Below are 25116 nucleotides of genomic sequence, written 5' to 3'. Positions count from 1 at the left end.
GATTGTAGAATTCGGTAAGATGATTTTTCCATGTGACAAGAGACATCGCAATGCCCATATGATCGATTGGAATCAAAATAATAACGGAATCATTGAGATAAAAAGAGGAAAGATTACAAAAAATATTTGACTCTGGTTGCTGATACAGCCAGCTTATATAAACGTTCTACGTTTTAGCACAGTTCAGTCAGATAGCTGCGGCAGTTGATGGCTGTTAAGTGAACAGCCAGTGAAGTGAATGCCCCTCAAGAAACAACTGTAGACGTCGATTTTCTAATGGTGTTTTTGAAGAACTTTCTTTCGATACGCTCCTACGTCGTGAACACCGTAAGGCAATTCATAAAAATTTGTAAATACTACTGTTTACCCTGCTTTGGTACTCTACTGATACAAACATAAACGGTAGACAATAGAATGACACTTGGGGATAACATATTGGTGGGTGACAGTAGATGATATTAAATCTAACGTTAATAACATTGTGAAGGTAGATGGAACTAGGAGCGAGATTTTGTTTGTTTTTCCTTCCATCTTACAGCAATTTTCTTTCCCCTTGCACAGCTTCCTTACTGTATCTTCTCTTTACAGTTCGTTTGAAAGTACAGTGAAAGTTAGAAGAGATCGTTAAATGCCTTGCAAATAGGTACGTATATGGTATACGTATATGGTGTTTAGTCGTTTGCTACAATCGGTATGCTTCATATTTTGCATTACGGTAATTAAAACATAAGGCAGATTTGCTTATCGAATGCTGAGAAATATAGTGAAATGGCAAGAATTATAATAATTTCTCATATATTTATTTCTATCTCTATCTATTCATATTTATGTTTATCAATACAACATATTAATAATATGTTAATTATCGAATTTTGTTCACAGTTTCTGTTTAGGATATTTTTATTTTAATATTTCACTATAATTGTCCCGATAATGATACAAATCGTTAAACGTTACTTGAAACAAAACTAAAATATCTGATGTATTTAGACGGCAATGGCACAAGTTAAAGTGGCCATAATTGGTCAGAGTCCTTTCGCGGCTGAAGTCTATAAGCTTCTAAAACAGAATGGTCATCAGATCACAGGGGTCTTCACCATTCCCGACAAAGGGAGCCGAGAAGATGCCCTTGGTAATAAATACTAGGAAAAAATCGAATCTTCGAATCTACAAATCTTAATTTTTCAGTATAATAACACACGTTCCTTTCGTTTATTTTTACAGCTGTAACAGCGAAGTCCGATAATATACCAGTCTTCAAAATCAAGTCCTGGAGAAGCAAAGGTGTAACTTTGCCAGAAGTCCTCCAATTATATAAAGGAATCGAAGTCGATTTAAATGTGCTTCCATTCTGCAGTCAATTCATCCCTATGGAAGTCATTAATCATCCTCGCCACCGTAGCATATGCTACCATCCATCTCTGTTACCAAGGCACAGGGGAGCTAGTGCTATTAGTTGGTCAGTTGAAGTAACCATAATAACATATTACGTGATTGTATTCACCTAAAGTAGTATCACTGGAGGGAGGGGGGCAGAGAAAGATAAAGAGAAAGAAAGAGAGTGTAATAAGACAGTGGCAGCGTAAATCGAAGCGAACACGTATCTTGGAACCGGTTGGACTCGGTTTTCACGTGTAGCGCTATTCGAGTACAATGCGTATTTGTTTGTAACTTGCTCGTTCAGTGAATGCGTAATGATTGCGACTGATATATTATCAGACGTTCCCGTGCAATAATTCTTTCTTCTAATTCAATTTTCTTATACATAAATTTACATTCTTACGCATTTTTTAGGACTCTGATAGAAGGAGATGACACTGCAGGATTCTCTATCTTCTGGGCTGATGATGGCCTTGATACTGGACCAATCTTGCTTCAACGATCGTGCAAGGTGGAGCCTAATGATACTTTAGACTCTTTGTATAATAATTTTATGTATCCTGAGGGTATTAAGGCTATGGCAGAAGCTGTGGACCTCGTAGCCAAAGGAATTGCCCCTATGATTCCTCAGCCGAATGAGGGAGCCACTTACGATCCTATGTTAAATAAAAAAGAGCTTCAAAAGATAGACTGGACTAAGTCTGCTAAAGAAGTACATGACTTCATTCGTGGCTTAGATAGTACTCCGGGTGCCTGGACTATTATTAATGGCGAAGAAGTTCGTCTATTTGGATCTACTTTGTGGGATGGCAGTCAGATTCCGGAACATGAGATCGAAGAAAATGTGGATGACAGAGTTGGCATCGTCCACGCGGGCGGACTTTTAATTAAAGCTGTTGATAATCACTTTGTTAATGTGGAACGAATGAAGATTGGAAATAGAACTATCCTTGCCAACAAATTCGGTCAGAAGAGTGAGGAAACTGTCATTGAGTTTACCGAAGAAGAGCAGAAAACCGTGGAGACTTTGAAGCGTATATGGGAGGATATATTAAAGATGGAAGTTAACGGAGACACTGATTTCTTTGCTTGTGGTATGTGGTGAAAAATGTGGTATGCTATAAAATCAAGTGTCAATTATTTCTTACTATATGTGCTTTTATAAAGTAATTTACTTATTACATGCAGTATTGGATGCAGTTTTATTATCGAATGAACAAAGAACAGTATTTAGTCGATTATGATCATTTGCGACTTTATGATTAAACCTTGAGTCTTAATCGATATGCTCCCAGAGTACGGATTTTATCGATATTGGAGAAACGAGAATACATTGAATACGTGATCTTTTCTTTTCCTACAGGTGCAGGAAGTATGGATGTTGTAAGACTAGTAGAAGAGGTTAAGGAAAACTTGGAAGTAACCCTGCAAAACATTGATGTCTTCATGGCTCCAGTGTTTCTCCAGTTTGCCACTACAGTAATTCTAGCAGCTAGAGGTATTTCTGCTTTCAAAGAAGTTAAATACGATGCCGTGGAAGTACAAGCAAACAACATGACGTTGAAATTTCCTAAACAACTATTCATTAATGGAGAATTTGTAAATGGCCATGGGAAGCCTATAGACACGATTAATCCTCATGACGAGAGTGTTATCTGTTCGGTAGAAAGTGGTTCTGTAGAGGACGTGGACAAAGCAATTAAAGCTGCCAAAAAGGCCTTCGAAGAGGGGGAATGGTGCAAAATTAGTGCTAGGGAACGTGGAGCGCTTCTTTTTAAGTACATATCTGACAATAAAAATTTCTTTAATATATCGATAACTAATTTAGTAGTAATATTACTAGTTACTTCTCAATTGCTAGATAATTTTAACTTAATTATCAACATTTTCTTCAGATTAGCAGACTTGATGGAGCATCATAAGGAAGAATTAGCCACCATAGAAAGTTTAGACTCCGGTGCGGTGTATACTTTGGCCCTGAAGACCCATGTAGGAATGTCCATAGAAACCTGGAGATATTTCGCCGGATGGTGCGACAAGATCGAAGGTTCAACCATACCGATAACTCATGCCAGGCCAAATCGTAATTTAACCTTCACGAGAAAAGAACCCATTGGTGTCTGTGGCCTGGTTACTCCATGGAATTATCCATTGATGATGCTCTCCTGGAAGATGGCAGCTTGTCTTGCAGCAGGGAATACCGTAGTGATGAAACCAGCTCAAGCTTCACCTTTGACAGCCTTAAAATTCGCAGAACTGACTGTAAGAGCTGGTTTCCCACCCGGAGTCGTGAATATCGTACCAGGAAACGGCACTGTGACTGGAAATGCGATCTGCGAACACCCGCTAATTAGGAAATTAGGTTTTACTGGGTCTACACAGATTGGACAAACGATAATGAGGTCTTGTGCGGACAGTAACTTAAAGAAGGTATCCCTTGAGTTAGGTGGAAAGAGTCCTTTAGTTATCTTTGAAGATGCTGACCTGCAGCAAGCAGTCAAAGTCGGATTAAACAGTGTGTTCTTCAACAAGGGGGAAAATTGCATAGCCGCAGGTATAGTAATCGGACAATTAAATAGAAGTCTTTTAATAAAAATACGATTAACAAAAATTAAAATATTCTCTTTTCTTTAAATATAGGTCGAATATTTGTGGAAGAAACAATTTACGATGAATTTATAACGAGAACAATAGAGGAAAGTAAAAAAATCTCTATAGGAAATCCGCTAGACAGAAGCACAGCTCATGGACCACAGAATCACGAAGCTCATTTAAACAAACTTTTAGAGTTTGTAAAACGTGGAGTTGAAGAGGGAGCTAAGTTAATTTATGGTGGAAAGAAATTAAATCGTCCAGGCTGGTACTTCGAGCCAACAATTTTCATAGATGTTAAGGATGACATGTACATAGCTAAAGAAGAATCTTTTGGTCCTATCATGGTTATTTCTAAGTTTAGCTCCACGAACATAGACGACATGATCGCCAGGGCGAATAATACAGAGTATGGATTGGCTTCGGGAGTTTTGACAAAAGACATAAGCAAAGCTCTAAGATTTGCGGAGAAAATAGAAGCTGGAACAGTCTTCGTTAATACTTATAACAAGACAGACGTGGCCGCACCATTTGGTGGTTTCAAAATGTCTGGCTTTGGTAAAGACCTTGGTCAAGAGGCTTTGAACGAGTACCTGAAAACGAAGACCATAACTATAGAATATTGAAAGACGACATGACCCCTCTTCATTGTATTTTATCTTTCACAACTTATGCATGTGTTTATAAATCTTTGTGACTTTCATACCTTTGTTTTTATATTTATATTGAATAAATTTTCGAATATTTTGTATTCGTGATTTCTTATTATCTTTTTAATATAAAGTAGAATCGTTTTCTCTCGAGGGACAGCAAAATCTTGCTCCCACGCATGCAAGCTATATAAACAGTTTTTACACAAGCCCCTCCTAGTCCCTCTTTCAAAACTCCAGATGCTTCGACGTGTTTTTTATACAGAGACAAGTATGCTCCATTTCTACTGGTTGGCTGTTACGCCATTATTCCTTTCAAAGATCGTTGTATATACCTCTTTTCTATCCATTAAGTTGTATCCTTAAAGGATCATTTTGGAAAATTCTTTTTCCTATTTCTTTCTCTCTGTGCTTCGAATACAACTGCTACGTCATAAGAAATAGACAATACATTATAAAATATACCACAAGGGTAATCTTAAACAGCTACGCTAACTACTATTTTAGTTTTATAATCAAATTATTGTAATATTATCATTAAAATATTAACCCATATATAGAGATATATTTCGTCAGAAATATTCAAAGAGAAAACGATAATCAGAAGACAAACAATAGGAGACTACCCCGAAATCATTACGCACGTGTTGCTTCTATGTACCTAAGTAGGGATCCACCAAGCGATCATAAAGGCTCCTACTTAAGTGTGTGTATAGTGCAACAAGTCCGGGGGCAAAAGCAGCTGTTCTCATAAACATTCCATCTCCTTCGTTTTCTTTCTTCGTTTGGAACAAGTATAATAGTAATAGCCAATGTTCCTTTTTGCATGGCGTACAGAAGAAGAACTCAGTTCAGTACGAATTTACGATCGTATTGGATTTTAGAAATTAAAATCTTTAAAGAGAACGAGAGCGAGCGAGCGAGAGGGGGAGAGAGAGAGAAGAAAACGAAGAACACCACGATGTTAACAATAAAGATATTACGCGAATACATAACCACCTCAAATGTTTTGCGATGGTCAAGGATATGATTTCTATAATTCTAAGGAATAGACTTTTCGTTGAAATTTCAAGGATTATTGAATTAATTTGACCGAGCAACTACAATTTCTCCATACAGCATTATTCATCGTGAACAGGAAATGCAAATTTTTCTCTGGTCCGGCTCTGCCCCCTCGCCACAGGACACTGCCCTCTGACCCTTTCCCAGTCCCCGTTGCTCCTTCCCTTCCATATGCTTCTGTTTATCTTGTTTTTCCACCATGCTCCTACGTGTTTTTCTCTTTTAGATAGGTCTTCCAAATAGCTGATAAACTTGCGATGAAAATGTGCCTTCTGATGAATCACAAAACCGTGTTAACCGTTTTCTTTACTTCGTTTCCTTTCAAACTTAATCTGTACGATTTAATCTCATGCAATCGAGATTTTTGTCAATTTTAAATCTAAATTAGTAATTATTCCAAATAAAGTTTAAGCACAGCGAATCTCCAACTATCAAAATTGTCTAATCATCGTAAATAAACTTTTTCGTGTTTCTCGAAATAGAACATACGCGTTTCCTAATTAACAACGGTAAATCGTAATGTCATTATAAAGTGACATGATAAAGTGTAATAACAGTTTGATGCATCGATAAAGGAAGTTACAGGTTTGCAAGTCACATTAACATCAAAGTTAAATACGCACCCGAAATTCAATTCGCGATTCACTTGGCAATGCTATTGGCCAGCTAAGAGAAGAGAAACCACGCATTTCGTGTCCAAATGTCGCGGGTCCCCTCTTCATTCGGAAGATTGCACCACGTGTTTCTTTCTCTCGGGATCCTCCCTTCTCCGCAGCTGTTCCGCAAATCAAGTTCACTGTTCAGTCGCCCTCGAAACATCGTACTAGATGGTGGTGGTATACTGTTTTCTTCAATTTCGTACACTTAACTTAACAAAACTACTTCGAACTGTACAATTTTTAATCGATCTTCAGTTTAATTAACTCTTATCTTGATTATTTAATTGTTCTTTTTCTATACGAGAAAAGATTGTTAGTCTAACAAATTTTGTATTATGAAGTAATTGAAGAAAATGTATTTGGTTAGTATGGTAGTGTTTAAAAGCTTTCTCTAACCTTCCTGTGATTTGTGATCCTTTGGATATCGGGCTGGGCGGAAACAAATATCTTTTTGTGGGCCACGCGTTTGGTAAGCTGATCTATCGGTTCCATAAAGCATGGATATGTCTGCTATTGCAGTATCTTCTAGCTAATTATTCTTCATCTTTATCCGGTTAGACTTCCATTCTTAGATTTTTAGATTGCAGAATTCACGATTCGATATTTTTCACTTGTTCCGATAAAATCCAGTTATCGTAAACGTTTCAAAGCATCTACGATGATTATTAAATTTTGATTATGTAAGTAATATTATTAAGTTAGATTTATAATTTAGCGTTTAAACAATAACAACGTACCTCTTTGAAATTTTCCAACTAAATTATCACATTCGATATCAGAGATTAAAATAGGAATTGAAAAACTCCTAACAAAGTTATCGTTCCAAATGATTCCGGATGTCGCAGCTGTCGCATATTGTAATTATAACACAAATGTAAATGAACTTTCCAGACAGGTCAAGGCTTGACTTAACTGGTCACGCTATTCCCAATTCTTCTTCATTCCCTTTGATTTCAAATTGATCACATATGTCTTAAATAGGCTCACTCGATACATGAAACGTATAAACGACATTTTTAAATAAAAATCACGCGTACTAGCATAATACATGCAATTTTAGGCACGCCGAAAAATAAGTCCAAGTGTATAGCGCAATACATCGACGCTAGCTTGTTGATTCACTCGAAAAAAAATCAACCGCTGTGTGGTGTGCATGAATCATTCCGAGTTACAACGATCATACTAACTTGGACAAACTTTTTCCGCTCTAGTAAAGAATCTTCAAAATATTTGTAATCGTGAATTCAGATCTTCGTGCATTCCAGCTGAAGTCGTAGGATGTAATTTCTTTGTGAAATAGTTATTTTAAATTTTACTACCCAAAGTGTAAAATTGTAGCGCGAGAGGAGAGAGAGGGCTTACTTTTTGTTTTATTAAAATTTTTCGTGTTCAAACGATAACCGAGAACTTTTGAATGATTAATTTCGCTAATTCGATCGGCTCACTGTTTTTCATCGAACTTACATCGAATTATTATCAATTCGCTAAAAAAAAACATTCTAGGTAGGCCTGTAAACCGGTCGACTGAATGCGTTTCAAAAGCCTCACATGGCTCTTATGGTTGCGCAATCATTCGCCCTGTGAGCATAGAAGTCGATGATGCTGAAGATTACAGGCTACATTGTTTATCTGACAAAAAGAAAGAAAGTTCTCTGTTGACAATTTTGTCTTTCCTACTTTTGCATTTCATGCATTATGGTATTTATTTTCAAATAAATATCTTCAATATTCTTCTCAATCTCTACATTGTCTATATATCTTACTTGTATATTATTTATCATTGATTCAAAGGATCACTATTTAGCAAACGAGAAAAAGAAGTCTTTTTTCATGCCAACTTTCCATATTTTCTTTTCACGATAAAATTTGTCCTGTTGCTAACGCTCGTAACTCTATTGTTTCAAATTTTTCTTTAAAAAGAGAAAAAGAAAAGACGGAATAATTTTTAAAAGTAGAATACCTGTAAATTATTATGTATCGAGAGAACCTTCAGCTTTTCATAAATTCGACAAAGAGAAAAAGATGCAAGCAAAACGAGGGTGTGAAAAGAACAACAGTGGTCATGGCCAACGATTTAAAAAAATCCTCTGTTACCGTGTCAAAAAAAAAACAATTAATTAATTCTCTCTAAATGCTCCACCCGTTAAAACGCGCTTTATAAGCAAAAAATTCAGGCCATATTGTGATATTTTATGTCAATCTTAGAAACGTATTAATTCGATTAATTTTTTAAACAGAAATAAAATTTTCTTTTATTTATGTTAAGCTTTTGATTAATTTATTAAGATTTAAATCAATCTAGGATCGTGTAAAAGAATCAGAACATATTGATTCATTGATTTTCAATTTTAGGAAATTTATACTGATATTGAAATATATTTCTAATCATTGGCCTAAGCTATTTAGTAGTTTCTGTAATATTTTAAATGACTTAAAGGTATGGAAATTAATTAGTTCAATTGCAATAACAGGATTATTGAAAGAAATTCAAAAAGTATTAGTTTATCTCGTAGATCCTGTTCTCATTTAATATTTATTTTTAGATAATTAAATTCACGTGTAAATCAGAATTTTGAGTATAACTTTTAAACCAATTTACGATCTTAATTTCAATAATGACAAGAAATTCAAGGCAAAAGTTATAGAAAATTGCACCTTTTATTCATTCCAGCTTGGAATTCATGGAGAAGGAAATGTTCCAAAATCTCCATGCCTTTGTTATGGTTAACGCTAAATCTACTAAGATGATATCTCGTGCAGCTATCCGCCCCTTCCTGTTTCCTCTTTGCAAGTAGCTGGCTAATCTCTAAACCGCAGCATTCTGTGGATGTAGAAGACGAGCAGTTATAAAGTTTCGGTTCGAATGTCATGTTCAGTCAGAAAGCACCCTTCCTAGGGTCCACATCATTAGCTGAAACAGTCTTTACTTTTGCTTCTTTTCTTCTTTAAACGTGAACATTTCAGTGTTATTGTGTATGCGAGTGTATAAGTATTTTCTACCAGTTAGAAAATTAACAGTGACGATGGACACTGAATAAGGAATATCTTTCTTTTCATTATAATATTGTTGCTAGAAGTGTTTTAAAATTATGGAAATGATACCAAACTGAGCTACGTTGCGGCTCGTCATCGGGCACTTTGCTGCTTTTCAAACGCAAGCTGCCTTTTGAAGGGCAACACCGTACTCAGTGAATCGCATCAGTGTACATTTTCTCTTCATTCACGTCGTAAACAATCGCTAAACGTTGTTCTTTGTACAAGTGTGTAGAAAAAAACAAACGAGAAAAAAGTAATAAGTCGTGCTTTAGATGCAATTACAATAAATAATCATGCTTCTGAACAATTTGCTGACTATTTTTTTTCTCGTCCTCTATCAACAGACACAACCAACGGAGATCTCCATTTACTTTTTCTTTTGCAGATATTTTATTTCATCTTAAATAATTAGTACTTATATAACTACGAATTTCCGAGAAAGAAAAAAAAAAAGAGAGAGAGAGAGAGAGAGAGAGAGAGAGAGAGAGAGAGAGAGGAGGAGGAAGGGAGAGGGGGGAAGAGAGAGAACGAACGAAGAAAAGGAGAAAAAGTGATCGTATGATTATTGTTAACAAAATGATATTGGTGATCATCATCGTGTTATGAAAATTACGAACGATGACTCGGTCAGTAACGTGAAAAGGTTTGCTACAAATGTTATAGCAATCTTTTTCTTCTTTGCTCTTTTTTTTTCTTTTTCTTAAATAACATGTTTGCCATCGAATAATATAAACAGGTTCATTACGCCAGCAACGAATGCATTTTCGATAGAGGGTGACCACTTCTCATTTGTTGCCACTAGTAATGTGAGAGAGGAAGAGAGGGGGAAAAAAGAAGAAGAAAGAAAAAAGGAAAAGAAATAAGAAATAAAACAAAGGAATATAGACGAAGAAAAAAGATCTAGCGCTTGTTTCGTGATAACAATAAGGCAATTTCGATTTTTAAAATTGTTCGCGTAAAATTTGTCCCCTATAAAAAGTCAGTCTCATTTTTGTCTATGACGTGCCGTGATAATGACGTGTTTCCATTACAATTTATGTACAATTTACGGCGGTTCCAGTGGACAACGATGGCGCTTCAGATTTCCTATTCCTTTCCATGTCTTGAATCATTTTAAGTACACGAATGGCAATCTAAAGACCATATTCATAATCATACAAAAAATAAGCTTGACTTTTACATATATTTTGCCGGTGTTTTAGGGAAAAAAATGAAAAGCTTCATAACAACGTTGTTTCTCTGCAACCACCGGGGTCCAACACCATTCGGAGCACAGGAAACACAGTCTCCTTATACGCTGACTCCGATAAAAACTCTTTCTCTTAACGTTAAACGTTCAATAAAGTTTCAAGAGTTAGAATCATTAAAAAGGAAATATACAACAACATGTAGAACTCTTAGCTTCTGCCCTCAATATGCCTCCCCGCTGTTTACCCATTCAAAAGTATTAAAATGTTCAACTATCAAGGAAAAAGGAGGCTTCTTTTAATAGAACCAGCCTCTGACTGGCCTTATAGTACTCGAGCGATCGTAAAGCTGAACAAAGCTAAGAGAAAAACTGTTCCACGAGTATCGTATGTCCTTATTCAAATTGAACTATAATAGGAGGCACACTGTCGACTAAAAGTATAAGAATTAACTAATTTATTAACGATAGGTAAAGGTTCAGCTTGATAACAAGTAATACTTGATTAAGATAAAATAATTGGTAACTGTACATAATACTCACAAAACGGTATATTTAGAGCACTCAAACAAAAGGTAAGATTAGACAGAACTGATCCAAATTTCTAAACACGAGTCAACCTTCTTTAAGTTAGTTTAAATCACTATTGAAGAACTAGCTATATTTTCTTAATGGAAATTTAAAGGCTTTGAACAGTTTCGAACTATCGAGTACTAAAATCGATACACTGTCCAAAACTTGAAACACCTTTTAATAGTATCAAATAAAAGAATATCTAGAAAGTTTAGCCCGCAATGTGCCTCATAATGATGTTCTTAAACATTACACAGGATAAGAGGAAAGTCCTCATTGCATGTCGACTGCCAGAAAAATAGATATTTATGTGAATTCATCTATTAACGACCTTAGAGGCGCGATAACAAGAGCTAATTTTGCACGACATAACTTCATCACCGAGTCTGACTACGCTCAATCTAAAATGGACGACTCGATGACCAAGCATTCTTTTTCCTTTTTGTTTTTTTTTTTTTCTTTCCTTTTTCTTTGTACCTTAACATATTATAACATTCGACGAGCATTATTTAATCGGCGGGAGTGAACGCCAATAATTTAAACGTACAATGGAACGAAGATATTAAAGCTAGACAAGGGAGAGTTGGTTTTAACGATAAAAAGCGACGTAGAAATAGCGATGGGTTCAGCATTATACTTTTCAATCACCATCAAGAGATCGTTCTGACAAATTATTACATATCTTAGAAGTAATTCTTCCAATGAGTCTTGAAAATCTCGAAACAAAATAATTTACAGAGAATATTAACAAAGAAATAGAATAACCGTAATCTTTTATCCTATTAAGAATTCACAAAGCAAGAATAAATTCATTCGTATTATTCGAAGGATTTCAAATGGACCCATAGTTTCGAGATTTTCAAAATAACTTCCAATCGTATCTATGACTTTGAAACGTTCGTGTAAGTCTAAAACTGAATACCCATTGCCAAATTTACAATACTAGGTGTTCTGAGCTTTGGTACAGGCACGTAGAAACATCATTAAATACTATGAGTAATAATTTACACATTCTTGATCAGTCAGTCCTCAAGCATCTCGAGCTGAATGCCATGCGAGACAAAGAAGTCATACTTCGAGAACGCCAGGCTGCTCAACTTGTACCCTGTGTCTTTATCTGTCTCTATACTGTTGTGGGAGCAGCCATTTTTGATCCCGATGCACCTTCCATTATGTCTGTGTGACTTCACGATCGCTCGAGGGAAACGTTTCCTTATTCGTTTGCAGAGTTACGAACGACAACGGTCGCAGCTGCTTGGTTTCCGGTCGAACGAAGAAAGGTACGTAGCCGGTGCGGTCTTGCAAGTCAGATCGTTAACGACGCTAGGTCACCAGAAATGTGACTGCACGTAGCCACCGCCCATGCCAATAGGATTAAAGCGATGAGGGTGAATCTTTTCCATTCTCATGGCGCCAGGACCGCCACTTCCTCCCAGGAAACCACCGTGTGGCCCGCCACGCGGTCCAAAGCCACTTCCTGCTCTTCCCAGCATTCCTGGACCACCCCCGCTGATGCTCATACCCATCCCTGGCGGTCCACCAATACCTCTACCTCTTCCTCCACCTCCAAGACCGCCGCCAGCACCTGAAAACATTGTTACAATCAATGAAAATTGCTCGAAATTGTTGTTGTTGCTGTTCTTATTCTTTTTTTCTTTTATTTATTCTTTTCGTTTTTTATTTTCTTTATTTTTAGGTTAAGAATGGAATGATTCGAAGGAAACGTGAGAATACAAAGTGGGTGATGGTATATAGAATAAACTAAACAGATGCTGATCCTTGGTTTCTAATTATTTTAATCAAATTTAACGAGGGACTACAGAATCACGCAGACCCGTGTAGCAGCAACGATAAGAAAGGTATGAGATCCTTGTGTGGGGGCGTGTTTGAAATGATCTCGAGCAACGTGTTTTGTCCTGATGACGATGGCGGTTCCTTATCGATTTTCAAGTAATTAAAGCTCCTTCTGTTGGATGAGATATGGTGATATTGGAACCACAGATAACTGGGATCATCAGCACAAAAGCCATCGTATTTTGTTAGGCCAGTTTCTCGAAACAAATCCACGTACTCCGTATTTCTTGCGCTGAACACGTTTAAATCGAAATGTTCGTACAACGATTGTTGTTTAATCTACCCATATACCATGTACATAGTCGTAGCTCTCTACTATATCAATGCAACGTGTCCTGTGAGTGTATTATGTATACGTGTTGTTTGCAAATGTACAGAGTGGGCAGGAAATAGAAAAGAGACGCTTCCTTCGGTTAAAAATAACACTTGTTCCGAGAAGAACAATTATATTTGATAATTATGATTAGTTTTAACGAGGGGATTCAATCTCTTCTGGGTGCTGCATATGATGCGTAGATAACGTTACTTCCGATTCACTCTGCATCTTGCAAATGTCGATCATTTTAAACACTAGAATTGAATCTAGTTCTCGCTAAAATGAGATCGATTTATTACAGTAAAATGTTGATCATAGAACTGCGTTTTTTTTTTGTTTGTTTTTTTTTCGTCTTTTTTGTTTTCTTTTCTTAATATTCGCTTCTGAAGAGGAGAAAAATACGATGAATGTATTATTGAGAATGTCGCAGGCATTTTCAACCGAAACTTAGTTCTCTGTCTTTCATTCATTTCATCGCTCCCGTGTCAACTATAAAAATCTGCACGAATAAACAAATTTTCACATTTTCCTTAATTTTTGTTATATTCCGTGCAATAATTGATCAACGCTCATTTTGGAGTGCCTCAAATAACATTTTTAATTTATCAGTATAGAAATCAGATGATAAATTCTTATGACTTTTGACTCGAGAAGAAAAAGATGGAAGAAGAAAAAAGCAAGAGAGCGAGGAAAAGAGAAGCAAGTTTTATCCATTGTATACTCCGGATACTCCATTTTTTTCGTTCATTCTTTTGTTAGTTATTCCTTATTCCATATCACAGCCATCATTAGCACTACTGGACTTCGGGATTATAACCATTTCGCACAATCTTCAATCCATTAAACCTTACAATTTACTACTTAATACATTAAGTTAAAAATTAGGACTTCGATTTATTTACATTGAAAGACTCACGTCGTTCTTTTTTATATAAACATAATTTTTATTGCTTTTATCCAGCATTAACGAAATGATACTTTTTATCCCTTTAAATTTCATTATTAATTTCTAGGAAATTTGTGCCTGCGTAAAATAATCTCGTTTAAATTTGTATCGATTTCGAATCTTCCTTTTCATTTCAAATTTCTTTAGAAAGAATAACGTGAGTTCACTTCGTAGCACGAATATTCTAAAGGAATATTTGAAAATCTTACTCGTTAATTTGACTAACTTAAGTACTAATTAAATTCTCACTGTTAAATTATCCATCTTTGTTTTTCATCATTCCTTTTTTTATCCCTATCGCAGCAACATCATTTTTTCGCTATTTAACTGAAATTTTGCGGCGACAGGAATTTTACAACAGACATGGTTCTGTGTAAAAGGGTTCAAATACCGGCGCATTCGCAATATTAAATTCCTAACAGAGTTTCGATTTTCTATATGCCAATTTGTGCTTTTAATCAGGAGTACACAACATTAATTCTTATTTTATCATTAATCATGTATTAATTGTGTATTAATTGTCATTGGTGTCGCTTGAGCCTTGTTAGAGCAGCTTTTATTTAAAGAGTATTGAAAACGATAAGTTTTCAAAATTGATGTTATTAATTTATTTCTATATACATACATGTTGCCAGATGAGATGCGACTATTTGTAAATTGATGTAAAAACTCGAGTAAACTTGATAATCGTTTAACTTGAATTACTCGTTTACAATACCGCACATTAAAATCTTAATGCTTTAAAAAATATTATTAATTTTACTAAAACAAAGGAAATGATTTATGATACGATTGAAAGAAGGTTATGCACTCCTGTTTTGAATTATATCAAGCACCTGAACGTATTATCAATATACGACCGAGCTGGATCGCAAATCCTATTACGATCTATTATTTTATAACTTTATACGAACCATATTGAAAGCGTCCACGTAATTATACTTCGGACAGTTGCGAAAACTCGACTAAAAACAGGAACGATTGTCAGGGTCCAAAGAGATACGCGTGTTTCTCATATATTCTAGCTAATTCGAAATTCATAATTTTTTCGACCGATTCGTGTGTATATATATATACACACACACACATGTATATGCATATATAAGTGTGTGTGTGTATGTGTGTATATATTTATTTATTTATATATTTAGCATTAAAAGGACGAAAGTTAATAACAGCAAAGATTGTTTAACTTCATATATATGGAAAAATCACCATTGTTCTTCCGGTCAATTATCATTTATTCTTTCGTTTAATGTTGCTTTAGCAACGATTTCTCATCAGCGTGGTTCAACAACGTTTCTTCCCAAACCTATTTGCTTGCCTGCTGTCCAAAATGTCTTTAGAAGACAATTAGCTTCATTGACAAGGGTCATCCTTTTACAAGACGATACAATGAATTCAATGAATAATCCCGATCGTCTTACAGAATGAATAATTTATACATACTTTCACTATCTATACAGTCCACTGGAGTCGATATCAGTGAACGCGAACAGACTATCGGTTAATAAGACAGTCGTAAAAACTGTGAAATCTTTACAAGAAGGGACTCATCCATCTATTCAAAGTTGTTGTAAAATTGGGTGTAACTTAATTGTTCTACCTAAATAAAACTCAGAAACAATTCATATTTCATTTAACACGTTGACCTCAAAAATATTATACTCTAACACTCGCTTCAAGCAGAAATTTTCAACTTTCCAAATAATTTTCTTTCACATAGTGATAAGATTAAATCATTATTTACTATATTTTGGGTCAAAGTGTTAAATTGCATTTTGCGGACATTCAATTAGTATCAGCAAAACTATAATAGTAAAGCTGAATCATAAAACTAGTCCTTCTTACAGGAGAGCCTTAGAACCACAAACTGGTTCTCTCACAGTTCATAAAGTACTCGTTTACATCTTTTGAGCAAATTGTGTGGTTTTTCATTGAATTACAAACAGTTCTGCTTTCCATTGAAATCAGGTTCAAACCTAAAGTATCTTACAATTTATCGCATGATACAAGAGTCAAATTGAATGAAATTACGATAATATAGAAAAAATATATATGATTCCAAAGTAACTGAAAAGCAAAGTTTGTTTTCCGTTATTTCTAAAAATCTTTTTTTCACGAGTTACAATAACGGTGGTAACAATTGTGCTGATATTAAACGCACTTAATCATGCCAATTTCATCATACCAATAGGAATTCATGGTATCATAACTGCAAGGGTAACAACGAGTACCAAACAAGAAATTGCGTTCTTCTTTTAATAAAGGTAATGCGCATAACGCTGGTATTTATTCCTGGTCGGATATAGACGTTCTCCTTTGTGGATTGGCGAGCATAGAAATGAAAATGATTCATGTTAAAGACTTATACGAAACACATGAGACAAATGTATTTGGACAAATAGTTTCGTTGAGGTGGATAGTAAAATTCTATAGTTCAATCTATGCTAAGTATGAAAATACTCTGCATCTATTTAAATTTATTATCCATCTAGTAAATAGAACACAAAATTAATTAAATATTAGCCACAAAGAAGAAACTATTTATCTAAATACATTTATTCACTACTGTACATGGTAATCGTTTGAAAGAGGACACAGCCATGCATTGAACAAATTTTCTGTTAAAGCCACACGTTTCTGCAAATGCACTTTGAATTGCAGACCAGAACTAATCATGGATTAGCAACGATGCTCGCCAAATAATAATTATTCGCAGACATACAACAACTCATGTGTCAGGCGAGTTACATACTTTTATACGCTGCTCCAAATTTTGTATATGCGTCAAAAATATATTTTTTTCGTGAAAAAATTAATTTACATATACATTACTTTAATGATATCCGTCATTTCGAGCAGTGTATAAGCAAATCACAGATCATGTTACAAAGAATCCTACTCAAAAAATACATATTTCCATTAAACATAAAAACTACAGGCGCTCATTAATTATCTTGAGTTTTAAAAAAACCTTAAACCCTACGTAATTATAATTAGAAAGAAAAAAAAAGAAAAAAAAAAGTCGCTCATGTGTTCATTATTGAAGGATTAGAAGAGGGAGTAACAAATTTCTTCTTGAACAGAAAATGTATTTCCAAAGTCTTAAATAAGTAACAAAACATATATGTATATGTAATACGAAGTGGCATGTCTTGCCAAAAGAAAGTACAAAAAAACAGCTTAAAGACGTACGTAATTATACAATAAATTGCTGACACAAAAATGTTACAGAACTAGGATGATGCTCCACAGCGTGGTTTGAACAAATTTGAGAAACGACGAGGCAAAATCAACATAGTAACAGCAGCATCGGCAACTAGAAAAACAGAGTTACAATTTCGTTGACCAGGCAACGTCCAAAAAAACAAACTTCTAAAAAACCAGCCTTGTGTGCAGAATACAACATAGCGAGTGTTTCTCTATTGTCATTTATAACCACAAGCTGCCATTGACTCTAGCAGGATACAACTTTTTATTTTCTTTTTTTTTCTTTTCATTTCTTGCTTTTGTCCACTAAAGATCATCACACACAAAAACATTTCTATCACAGTGACACTACATATCTGCATTCTTGTCAGTTTTATTATTCTTTTTTTTTGTGTCCGTCTGCAAGGAGATTTCTTTTTTTCATTAACACCACTGCCAGAAGTCTTCTGTTTTTTCTTTATTTTTTAATTACACGTGAAACAATCTCATGCGCACAACGTCGAAAAAACTTGTAACAGAAATAGAGAGAACACAGAGAAACAAAACAGGCGCGACAAGAAACGTGTCTCCACAATATTCGCAGAGAATCTGCTGCCTTATTCGTTGCGCGCATTAGAACGCAAACAGCATTTTTAATCTTCGCTGTACTTTGACTTAGATGCAGCCATATCTGGCAAACAATTCAAATATTAGACATGTTTTCATATTTACACGCTGTCAATGATACGAAGGTTCTTTCTAAATGATTTTAATCAAAAGATCATTCGCATCCTAGACAACGTGTTTCAAAAAGATACAGAAATTTTATACACCTTGCAACTACGTTACAAAATTTGTTAAAATGACCGTTACCCTGTTTTCACAATTGCACACGTATCATCGCGGAGAAAGAAAAGAAATGAAGAAAATGAACATGACAATTTGAAAAAATAAGGAGTTGAGGAGAGAAAAATAGAGAAAGATAGGAAAAAATTGAAATGCGTTCTATTATAAAAAAAAAAAAAAAAAATATCTCTTAAATTTTGGTGCTTCTACAGTTCCAACAATATGGCAATAACGAAACAATGGTTTACTGCGACTTTAGTAAGATTCATAGAAAGCCAAAATGCAGATCTCACCTGTCAGTAAAAATCAACCTATCTCATGATCATTTGTACATTAAGGATCCAATAGCAACGTTTTAAATAATTCTTATTTTCATATTTGACACTTTATTATTATTCTAAAAAATAATTTCTACTGTCAGGTTGAAAATGAAAGAAACTCGGGCAAGACTAATAGTCTATCGTAAAAATCGAAACTACTTACCTCGACTTTGATTGTAACCAGCCTGCCATCCAGCGTAATACGCCGCTTTCTGTTTCCCGTGTTCCTCCGCGATTTTTACGCTAAGTGGCTCTGATCCACCTTCTGGTATCGTGCCGTGTAATCGTGCGATCGCTTCTTGTGCTTCCTCCCGCTTGTCGAATCTATAAAAACACAGTAACAACAAAGAAAACTTAAGACTCAACTTATTTGGCAACGAACACGATAACTCTTGCCAGATATCTACATACTCGTATACGAGATTTATTAAGAATGATCTAACGAACAATCTAGAATGCCGGTTAACGAGTCCTTAAAATCTGCCAAAATTAAGAAATTGTCAAACTGGTTTTGATTCTATTTTCAGCTCGTTGACATACTTTTCGAACTATTTTCCTACAACAAACTACAAATCTCGTTGGACGCACAATTCAAGATGGTTAACTGGGTCAACCACATAGCTAACTGGTTAGTAAGTCAAAATTATGCAAGTAAATCTCGCGACGTAAGAGCTGTACAAAAATAATTTGGCAGCAAAATTCTCATAAAATAAATACAGGTATCCATGGATACGAATTGCATAATGACTAGACACTTCTTATCTGCCACAAACAGTTGTATCTGTTAGTTATAAACTCATACTTATCCCCATTTTCCAAACATATACCATATATATAAAGCGAAACAACAAAATGTAATTAATCAAGTAAATGCATGAAAAAATAGATTATTTCTTTGTTACCAGATTAGAGCATATTACTGAATTACATATGACAAGAATGGCAGTACGCCAAGAAATATGTTACACCTTCTATTAGCATAGCAATTCATTCTTTAATGCTAAAAACCACTATCTTTTTGAAATACAAAACATTACAAGAATACTTAATAATATCAAATAATTTAAAGAATATTAAAAAAACATACCTCACAAATGCTACACCCCTTGGTAACCCAGTGAGTTTGTCTTTTAAGATGTTTTTTTGCACAATATTTCCATATTTGCTAAATATATCATCAATCTGACTTTCAGTTATATTTCTGAAACAAAGAAGATTTAAATTTATAAATCTACAAATATAATAGATATAATAAGTGTATATTAAATTATACTACTTATTTATTATTATTATTATTTGTCACTATTTATTTGTTATATTAAATTGTATTTGTATTATATATAATACCTTGGTAAATTTGTTACATAAAGATTAGTTTCTTTAATCTCTTCACCAGATGGACGCGCAAAAGATACTTTTAACCTTTTATTCTGGACTTGGAGCCCATTTAAGGTACTTATAGCTGTAGCTGCATCCTCTGCTTTTGCATAATTAACAAATCCAAAACCGTAACTATATCCTGTCTATAAAATAAAATGATAAATGCAAATTCCATAAAAATAGATAGACAAAACTTTATATTTTATAGGTTTAAACCTACTTTGTAGTCTTTCATAACACGACAAGATTCCACAGGTCCAATAGTTACAAACAGACTATAAAGGTCTTTCTCTGTCATACTCTGTGGAAGATAATTGATGATCAAATTTGTTCTTGGTTCTTCGTTTCCTTTGGTTTGCTGCTGTTGTGATTGTTGTTGCTGTTGTGGCTGGGGTTGCTGTTCTCGCTGATCTGTCATTGTAGTAAATTCTTGTTCTACTTTCTGACTTGCTGTTTGGTTCTGTAGTTCTTGCTGATTTGTCACTGCTGGCTGAGTGTTCTGCGGCTCTGGCTGCTGCGTACTCCAACTGATATGTCCCAGCATAATCGTTGATGGGGTCAGCAAATACAAAAAATATAAACAAAATCATTACTACGTTTTCCCCATGCAATGCCATGATCGTTGCTCTGCCTGCACTTTTGAATGCTCTCATTTTCTTTAAGCGGTTCAAAATAAATAGAAAATAAATCTGCATATATACATATATATATATATATATATGATGCCAAACCTGTGTGTCAGAAACAAACAAACAAAGGCAAGTAAGGACAAAATAGAACCAGCAAGAATAGCCATGAATGAAAGGAACTAAATCAAACCAATATGTAGCATATCAATTGTGAAACCAAACAGAAAATTTCATTTGTGAACAGTAACTACTAAATAGCTATGCATGTGAAAATATGCATATGATTCTACTTTAATTCCACCATTCGTTGTATACTATTCCTACAAATATAATGCAAAAATAAGTAAAATATCTGTGTATCATAACCTTTTTATGTGAAAATATTATAGATAAAATGTAATGTAGATGAATAAATTTATAAAATTTCACTTGATTTTAAGTAAGCAACAATAAACATAGTATTCTCTAGAATAGAATTGTTTTACAATGTACCAATGTTTCTCTTTGAGTCTCGTAAGCACGTTCATCGAATTGTGAAAAAAGAGGGGAGAAGATCACGCTTCGTTGACGAGAACTTCCGCGTATTCGATCATGCATGTTTGGTTTATTTGTTATTTACGCACCGTGCTCAATTTTTATTATCGACTCGATCAAGCAGTAACGAGGTTTACTTAATTTCAATGTCATTCATTAGTAATCAGTGATAAATCCTTTCGATGTCGTAATATGGAACCGACGAGTCCACGATAGAAAGGAAAAAAGAGGTAGGAGAGGGGGAAGGCTAAAATTGAAAATTAATTTTCGAAGTTTGGTAATAAAAAATAACTTCTTGCCTTATTTTGAAGAAGCCCGGGAAAATAGCCCGGCAGATTTGTGAATCGACCAAGCTGTCAGAATATAGAGGGAGTAAGAGGAAAAGAGGGCACCGGAGCGAGGGGAAAGGATGGACAAACTCAAAGATAAACCTTCACTAAATGTAAGGATATGCCAACGGAAACGAAGGAATAAGATATACATACCGAAGCGGGAAAATAGTAGTTAAAGAACGCCGTATATAGTAGGAGAAAATCGGCGAAAAGAGCAACACGCACTCACTCGTATCACGCGCGTATATGCAACTTTGCTTAGTACACGCCAACAATTATGTAAGCTCGTTGCACCATCGCGAACCATATACACTTTGTTATTACACTTAATAGTGCTTGAAGCACTGCGTTACTTTAACGCCAAAAGTCTCGATACACAGAGAATGGAAAAGTTAGCAAGCGAAGAATCGCGGAGGAACGTCACACAATTTGAACAACACAGCGTACGCAAACGTACTGAGCCCCAGCCCTGACCTGCCTCGCGCGGCACCCTCTCGCGGCACGCTACCCCACTACGGCATTTACACCAATGAAAGATACAGAGTGTTTCAATTAATTCCGACTATTGAAATATACTTCATATTATTAACAACAGATAAAAAATGTTATGATAACAATATATTTAATTTAATCAGTTAAAGTAATACATATATTTTATTAAAGATTTTTGTTGAAGTATATAATATGCAGTATATTGACCTCATATCAGATGAGACGCTCTGTACAATGGAGAAGTACATGAGGCAGGGCATCCCGCCTAAATTTCTGACGCATGTTTACACAAATCAGACCTATTTCTTCTATTATTCTATTCGTTTCACAGTGATTTTTATAAATAATGTATATGCGATCATCATTTTTACAATTAACCTGCTTCTAATCATTATTATAATTATTTCATATATAAGAGAAAATTATGGCACCATTTTCTAAATACATATATTCCTTCTAAATTACTGACGAAAAATTAAATTTTTCTTTTCTTGATATTATACTTGTATGCGTGTACATATCTTTGCAGAAAATTTTTGTTAAACGTACCTTGCCAATGCCTCCTAATAAGTTACTGCAAACATTGAAAATTCAACATGCAATTTTATATAATTCGAATTTAACATCATACTGAATAGCTTATACACTTTATACTAATCAAATTTTATGAAACCGAAAACAACACACTTTGTTCCTCTTGAAGCTTATGGTCGTCATTTTTTTTTTTTATACCTTTTTTTGTTTCAGAAAATGAAATTATTTTTTAATCGTTGAAATTTATGTATATTATATTTGCTTATTCTGTTTACATATTACATACAATAAATAAGAATCGGACAACACAAATCAAAATAAGCTATGCATCTACTAATAATTATTAAAAAAATAAACGCTAATATTCTGTTTACATGTAAAGAATATTTGAAAAATTTAATCTACTCTAAGCTCGTGAGACACTGCATTGCGCTATTGCGTACTGCCATCATGAGATTGTTTTCGATGAAATTAACACGACCTTTCCTTTCTTTCAATTAAAATTTAGTATCTAATTTAATTTGCCGTTGAGAGTGCAAAGACAAAATTAACAATGCAATAAATATCATGCAAATTTTCAAAAATACGAATGCATTACGTAAATACGTAAACAAAAGATTCATGCATTAAAACTACGATGAACACGACATTTCTAACCTCGATTTAGACTTTGCAACTAATAAAACGCAATAGATTGTCATAGAAATACTTTTATAATTTTTTTATTATTGCAAAATGATTTTAACTAAGAAACTAGGTTTAAGTGGAAAACTTACCCCGCTTGGAGATTCATATCGTTTTGCTCGTGCGTAGCCATCACAAGCACACGTAAAACATAACACAAAGTGTTAAGAGTATCTTCTATCGTAGTGGGCGATTTTTCATTTTCGTGTGTCGATCGTGTCGCATTCACGATGCTTTTCGGGTGCAGTGGCGCATTTTACAGATTTCCTTTTTCACGGCTGCGCTACCAACATGCACGTGCGCACTAACTTGACGAAATTTACTATAATTCCCGCGTTTAAGATTGCTTTAAACACTTTAATTAGTTTCGTTCATGTAATACTAATATACCATGAAAAACTTACTGCAAAACTTCATTGCACCTCGATTTTACTCGCTATTGAATTGAGTCGTCAAAGTTACTACGATTTGCCGTTTCGTAACATTAACAAGCGAAAGATAATTAACGAATATAGCAACCATCCGATTATGATTTTCTTTTTATCGATATATATCTTTTGTTTAAAATAAATGAAAAGCTAAATATACGATTAGGTGTACTATGATATGTCAAGATTGATGATGCATGGCAGTTAATTGTGGAGGTTAGGTTACATTTAAAAGTATGTTTTTTCTAAATGCTACTTTGATTGTTTTTTAGATTAGCCAAAGGTTTTAAATATTTTCTTGAAATTGATTGTCTGAAATGCTTGATTCAGAAAATTTCTTATGCTTGTTCTTTATTCGATATTGCAATGATAATGATTATTGATATAAATATGTATAAAAAAGTATAAATAGATTATACATTGCATGTACATGTAAAGCAACCTGATATCGTAGATAATATGTCAAACGGATAATAATACGTTGGTGTGAATCACTACCTTAACTAACAATGAATAAATAATTCAATTGTAAGATGCGCAAGGCACGCAATTATGAATGCGTTGCTAGGAAATAAAGAGATCATTTCAATAACTTTTAAAAGAAAGAATAATAAAAAAAAATTTTATCTTAACACAGAAAATCCTTTAGCTCTTGTAAAACAGAAAGGCCTATATTGGATATACCGTGTATTTATTCCTGCAGGACTATGTACTGCAGTTTCAGTATTTTCTTTATCCCATGTATGCCTTGGAGATTCTATGCCAAAAGGACTATAAAGTTTTGTAGGTGTTCTACCAAGAAGTTGACGAGAACGGGTTTGAGGAGTCTGCATTTTACAAATACTGTTAGGAGATTGTTGTTCCTCCAGTCTTTGACGTCTACGTGTAGAACTTTTGAATTTCTAAATAATAAATAAAAAGATATTGATATTGAATTTAAAGTCTTATATTGTAAAACTCTACTCCATTTTTATTATTATTTCTTTTATAACTTATCTAACCTGTGAAATTGTTCCAAAAGTTGTGCGTACGGAAGATATGGTTTTGGATAATTTTTCGGCTCCGCTTCGCAGAGCACGTCTGGAATCCGCTGACATATTTCCAAGAGTTAAGTTGTTCCAACTACGGTCACCTGTTTGCTTATCCTTAGACATTTTTTCCTTACACGAATTTCCAGGCTTTTCTTTTTCAAAACGATCTTGTAAGCGTCGTCTCAATTTTTTTGTAATCTCCGGTGAATTTTTGACGCTCAGAACTTCCCGGTGAAACGTGAATGAAACGCTACGTGAATCTGGTCGCATATTTTCCAACTGTTTTTCTTCAGCGAACCAGTGATTTCTGGCACAAATACTTTTCAAATGTTAATTAAAACACTGTTAATAAATAATACAAAAGCCGAGGTATTTGCTTCATCCCTCGAAATATATTGGAAGCGTCGTTGCTAACCGCCAGTATCCCGAAGACAAGAATGGCCGCAACCTATGAAATCAA

The 25116-nt window shown here is 34.5% G+C and overlaps 3 protein-coding genes across 7 annotated transcripts; 1 reads left to right on the top strand and 2 right to left on the bottom strand.

Moving 5' to 3' along the window:
• The first annotated feature begins 199 nt into the window (after window positions 1-199).
• LOC108546747 (cytosolic 10-formyltetrahydrofolate dehydrogenase) lies at window positions 200-4639 on the top strand. Its single transcript, XM_017898978.1, has 8 exons — window positions 200-327; window positions 589-643; window positions 991-1132; window positions 1225-1459; window positions 1795-2474; window positions 2744-3158; window positions 3276-3934; window positions 4021-4639. Exons 3-8 carry the CDS (start codon window positions 997-999, stop codon window positions 4596-4598), a joined length of 2703 nt encoding a protein of 900 aa, XP_017754467.1. The 5' UTR covers window positions 200-327; window positions 589-643; window positions 991-996; the 3' UTR covers window positions 4599-4639.
• Window positions 4640-12317: 7678 nt separating this feature from the next.
• On the bottom strand, window positions 12318-23624 carry LOC108546786 (sex-lethal homolog). Of its 5 annotated transcripts, none has more exons than XM_017899040.1 (6): window positions 23290-23624; window positions 20213-20519; window positions 19960-20135; window positions 19700-19813; window positions 18776-18936; window positions 12318-12723 (listed from the first exon to the last, which is right to left on the bottom strand). In XM_017899040.1, exons 1-6 carry the CDS (start codon window positions 23328-23330, stop codon window positions 12467-12469), a joined length of 1056 nt encoding a protein of 351 aa, XP_017754529.1. In that variant the 5' UTR covers window positions 23331-23624; the 3' UTR covers window positions 12318-12466. The 5 variants fall into 5 exon arrangements, with proteins under 5 accessions (XP_017754529.1, XP_017754530.1, XP_017754532.1 ...); XM_017899041.1 differs by lacking the exon at window positions 23290-23624 and adding an exon at window positions 21245-21628; XM_017899043.1 differs by lacking the exon at window positions 12318-12723 and adding an exon at window positions 16401-16574.
• A 624-nt stretch (window positions 23625-24248) lies between these two features.
• On the bottom strand, window positions 24249-25098 carry LOC108546787 (uncharacterized). The gene is made up of 2 exons (XM_017899045.1): window positions 24627-25098; window positions 24249-24527 (listed from the first exon to the last, which is right to left on the bottom strand). Exons 1-2 carry the CDS (start codon window positions 24924-24926, stop codon window positions 24249-24251), a joined length of 579 nt encoding a protein of 192 aa, XP_017754534.1. The 5' UTR covers window positions 24927-25098.
• Window positions 25099-25116: the final 18 nt, after the last annotated feature.

The sequence above is a fragment of the Eufriesea mexicana genome, unplaced genomic scaffold (genome assembly GCF_001483705.2).
Source record: "Eufriesea mexicana isolate 0111107269 unplaced genomic scaffold, ASM148370v2 scaffold757, whole genome shotgun sequence".
NCBI lineage: Eukaryota > Metazoa > Arthropoda > Insecta > Hymenoptera > Apidae > Eufriesea > Eufriesea mexicana.
Note: the sequence above shows the minus strand (reverse complement) of the source record. Positions and strands in the feature narration are given on the sequence as shown.

Excerpts from the sequence above, each read along its gene's own strand:
- LOC108546747 (XM_017898978.1), top strand. The coding sequence starts at position 997 with ATGGCACAAGTTAAAGTGGCCATAATTGGTCAGAGTCCTTTCGCGGCT. Across the intron at positions 1,133-1,224 it reads GAGCCGAGAAGATGCCCTTG|CTGTAACAGCGAAGTCCGAT; the intron begins GTAATAAATACT and ends TTATTTTTACAG. Across the intron at positions 3,935-4,020 it reads GGAAAATTGCATAGCCGCAG|GTCGAATATTTGTGGAAGAA; the intron begins GTATAGTAATCG and ends CTTTAAATATAG.
- LOC108546786 (XM_017899040.1), bottom strand. The coding sequence starts at position 23,330 with ATGGCTACGCACGAGCAAAACGATATGAATCTCCAAGCGGG. Across the intron at positions 19,814-19,959 it reads TATGTAACAAATTTACCAAG|AAATATAACTGAAAGTCAGA; the intron begins GTATTATATATA and ends TCTTTGTTTCAG. Across the intron at positions 12,724-18,775 it reads TGGTTACAATCAAAGTCGAG|GTGCTGGCGGCGGTCTTGGA; the intron begins GTAAGTAGTTTC and ends CAATGTTTTCAG.
- LOC108546787 (XM_017899045.1), bottom strand. The coding sequence starts at position 24,926 with ATGCGACCAGATTCACGTAGCGTTTCATTCACGTTTCACCGGGAAGTT. Across the intron at positions 24,528-24,626 it reads CTTTTGGAACAATTTCACAG|AAATTCAAAAGTTCTACACG; the intron begins GTTAGATAAGTT and ends TTTATTATTTAG.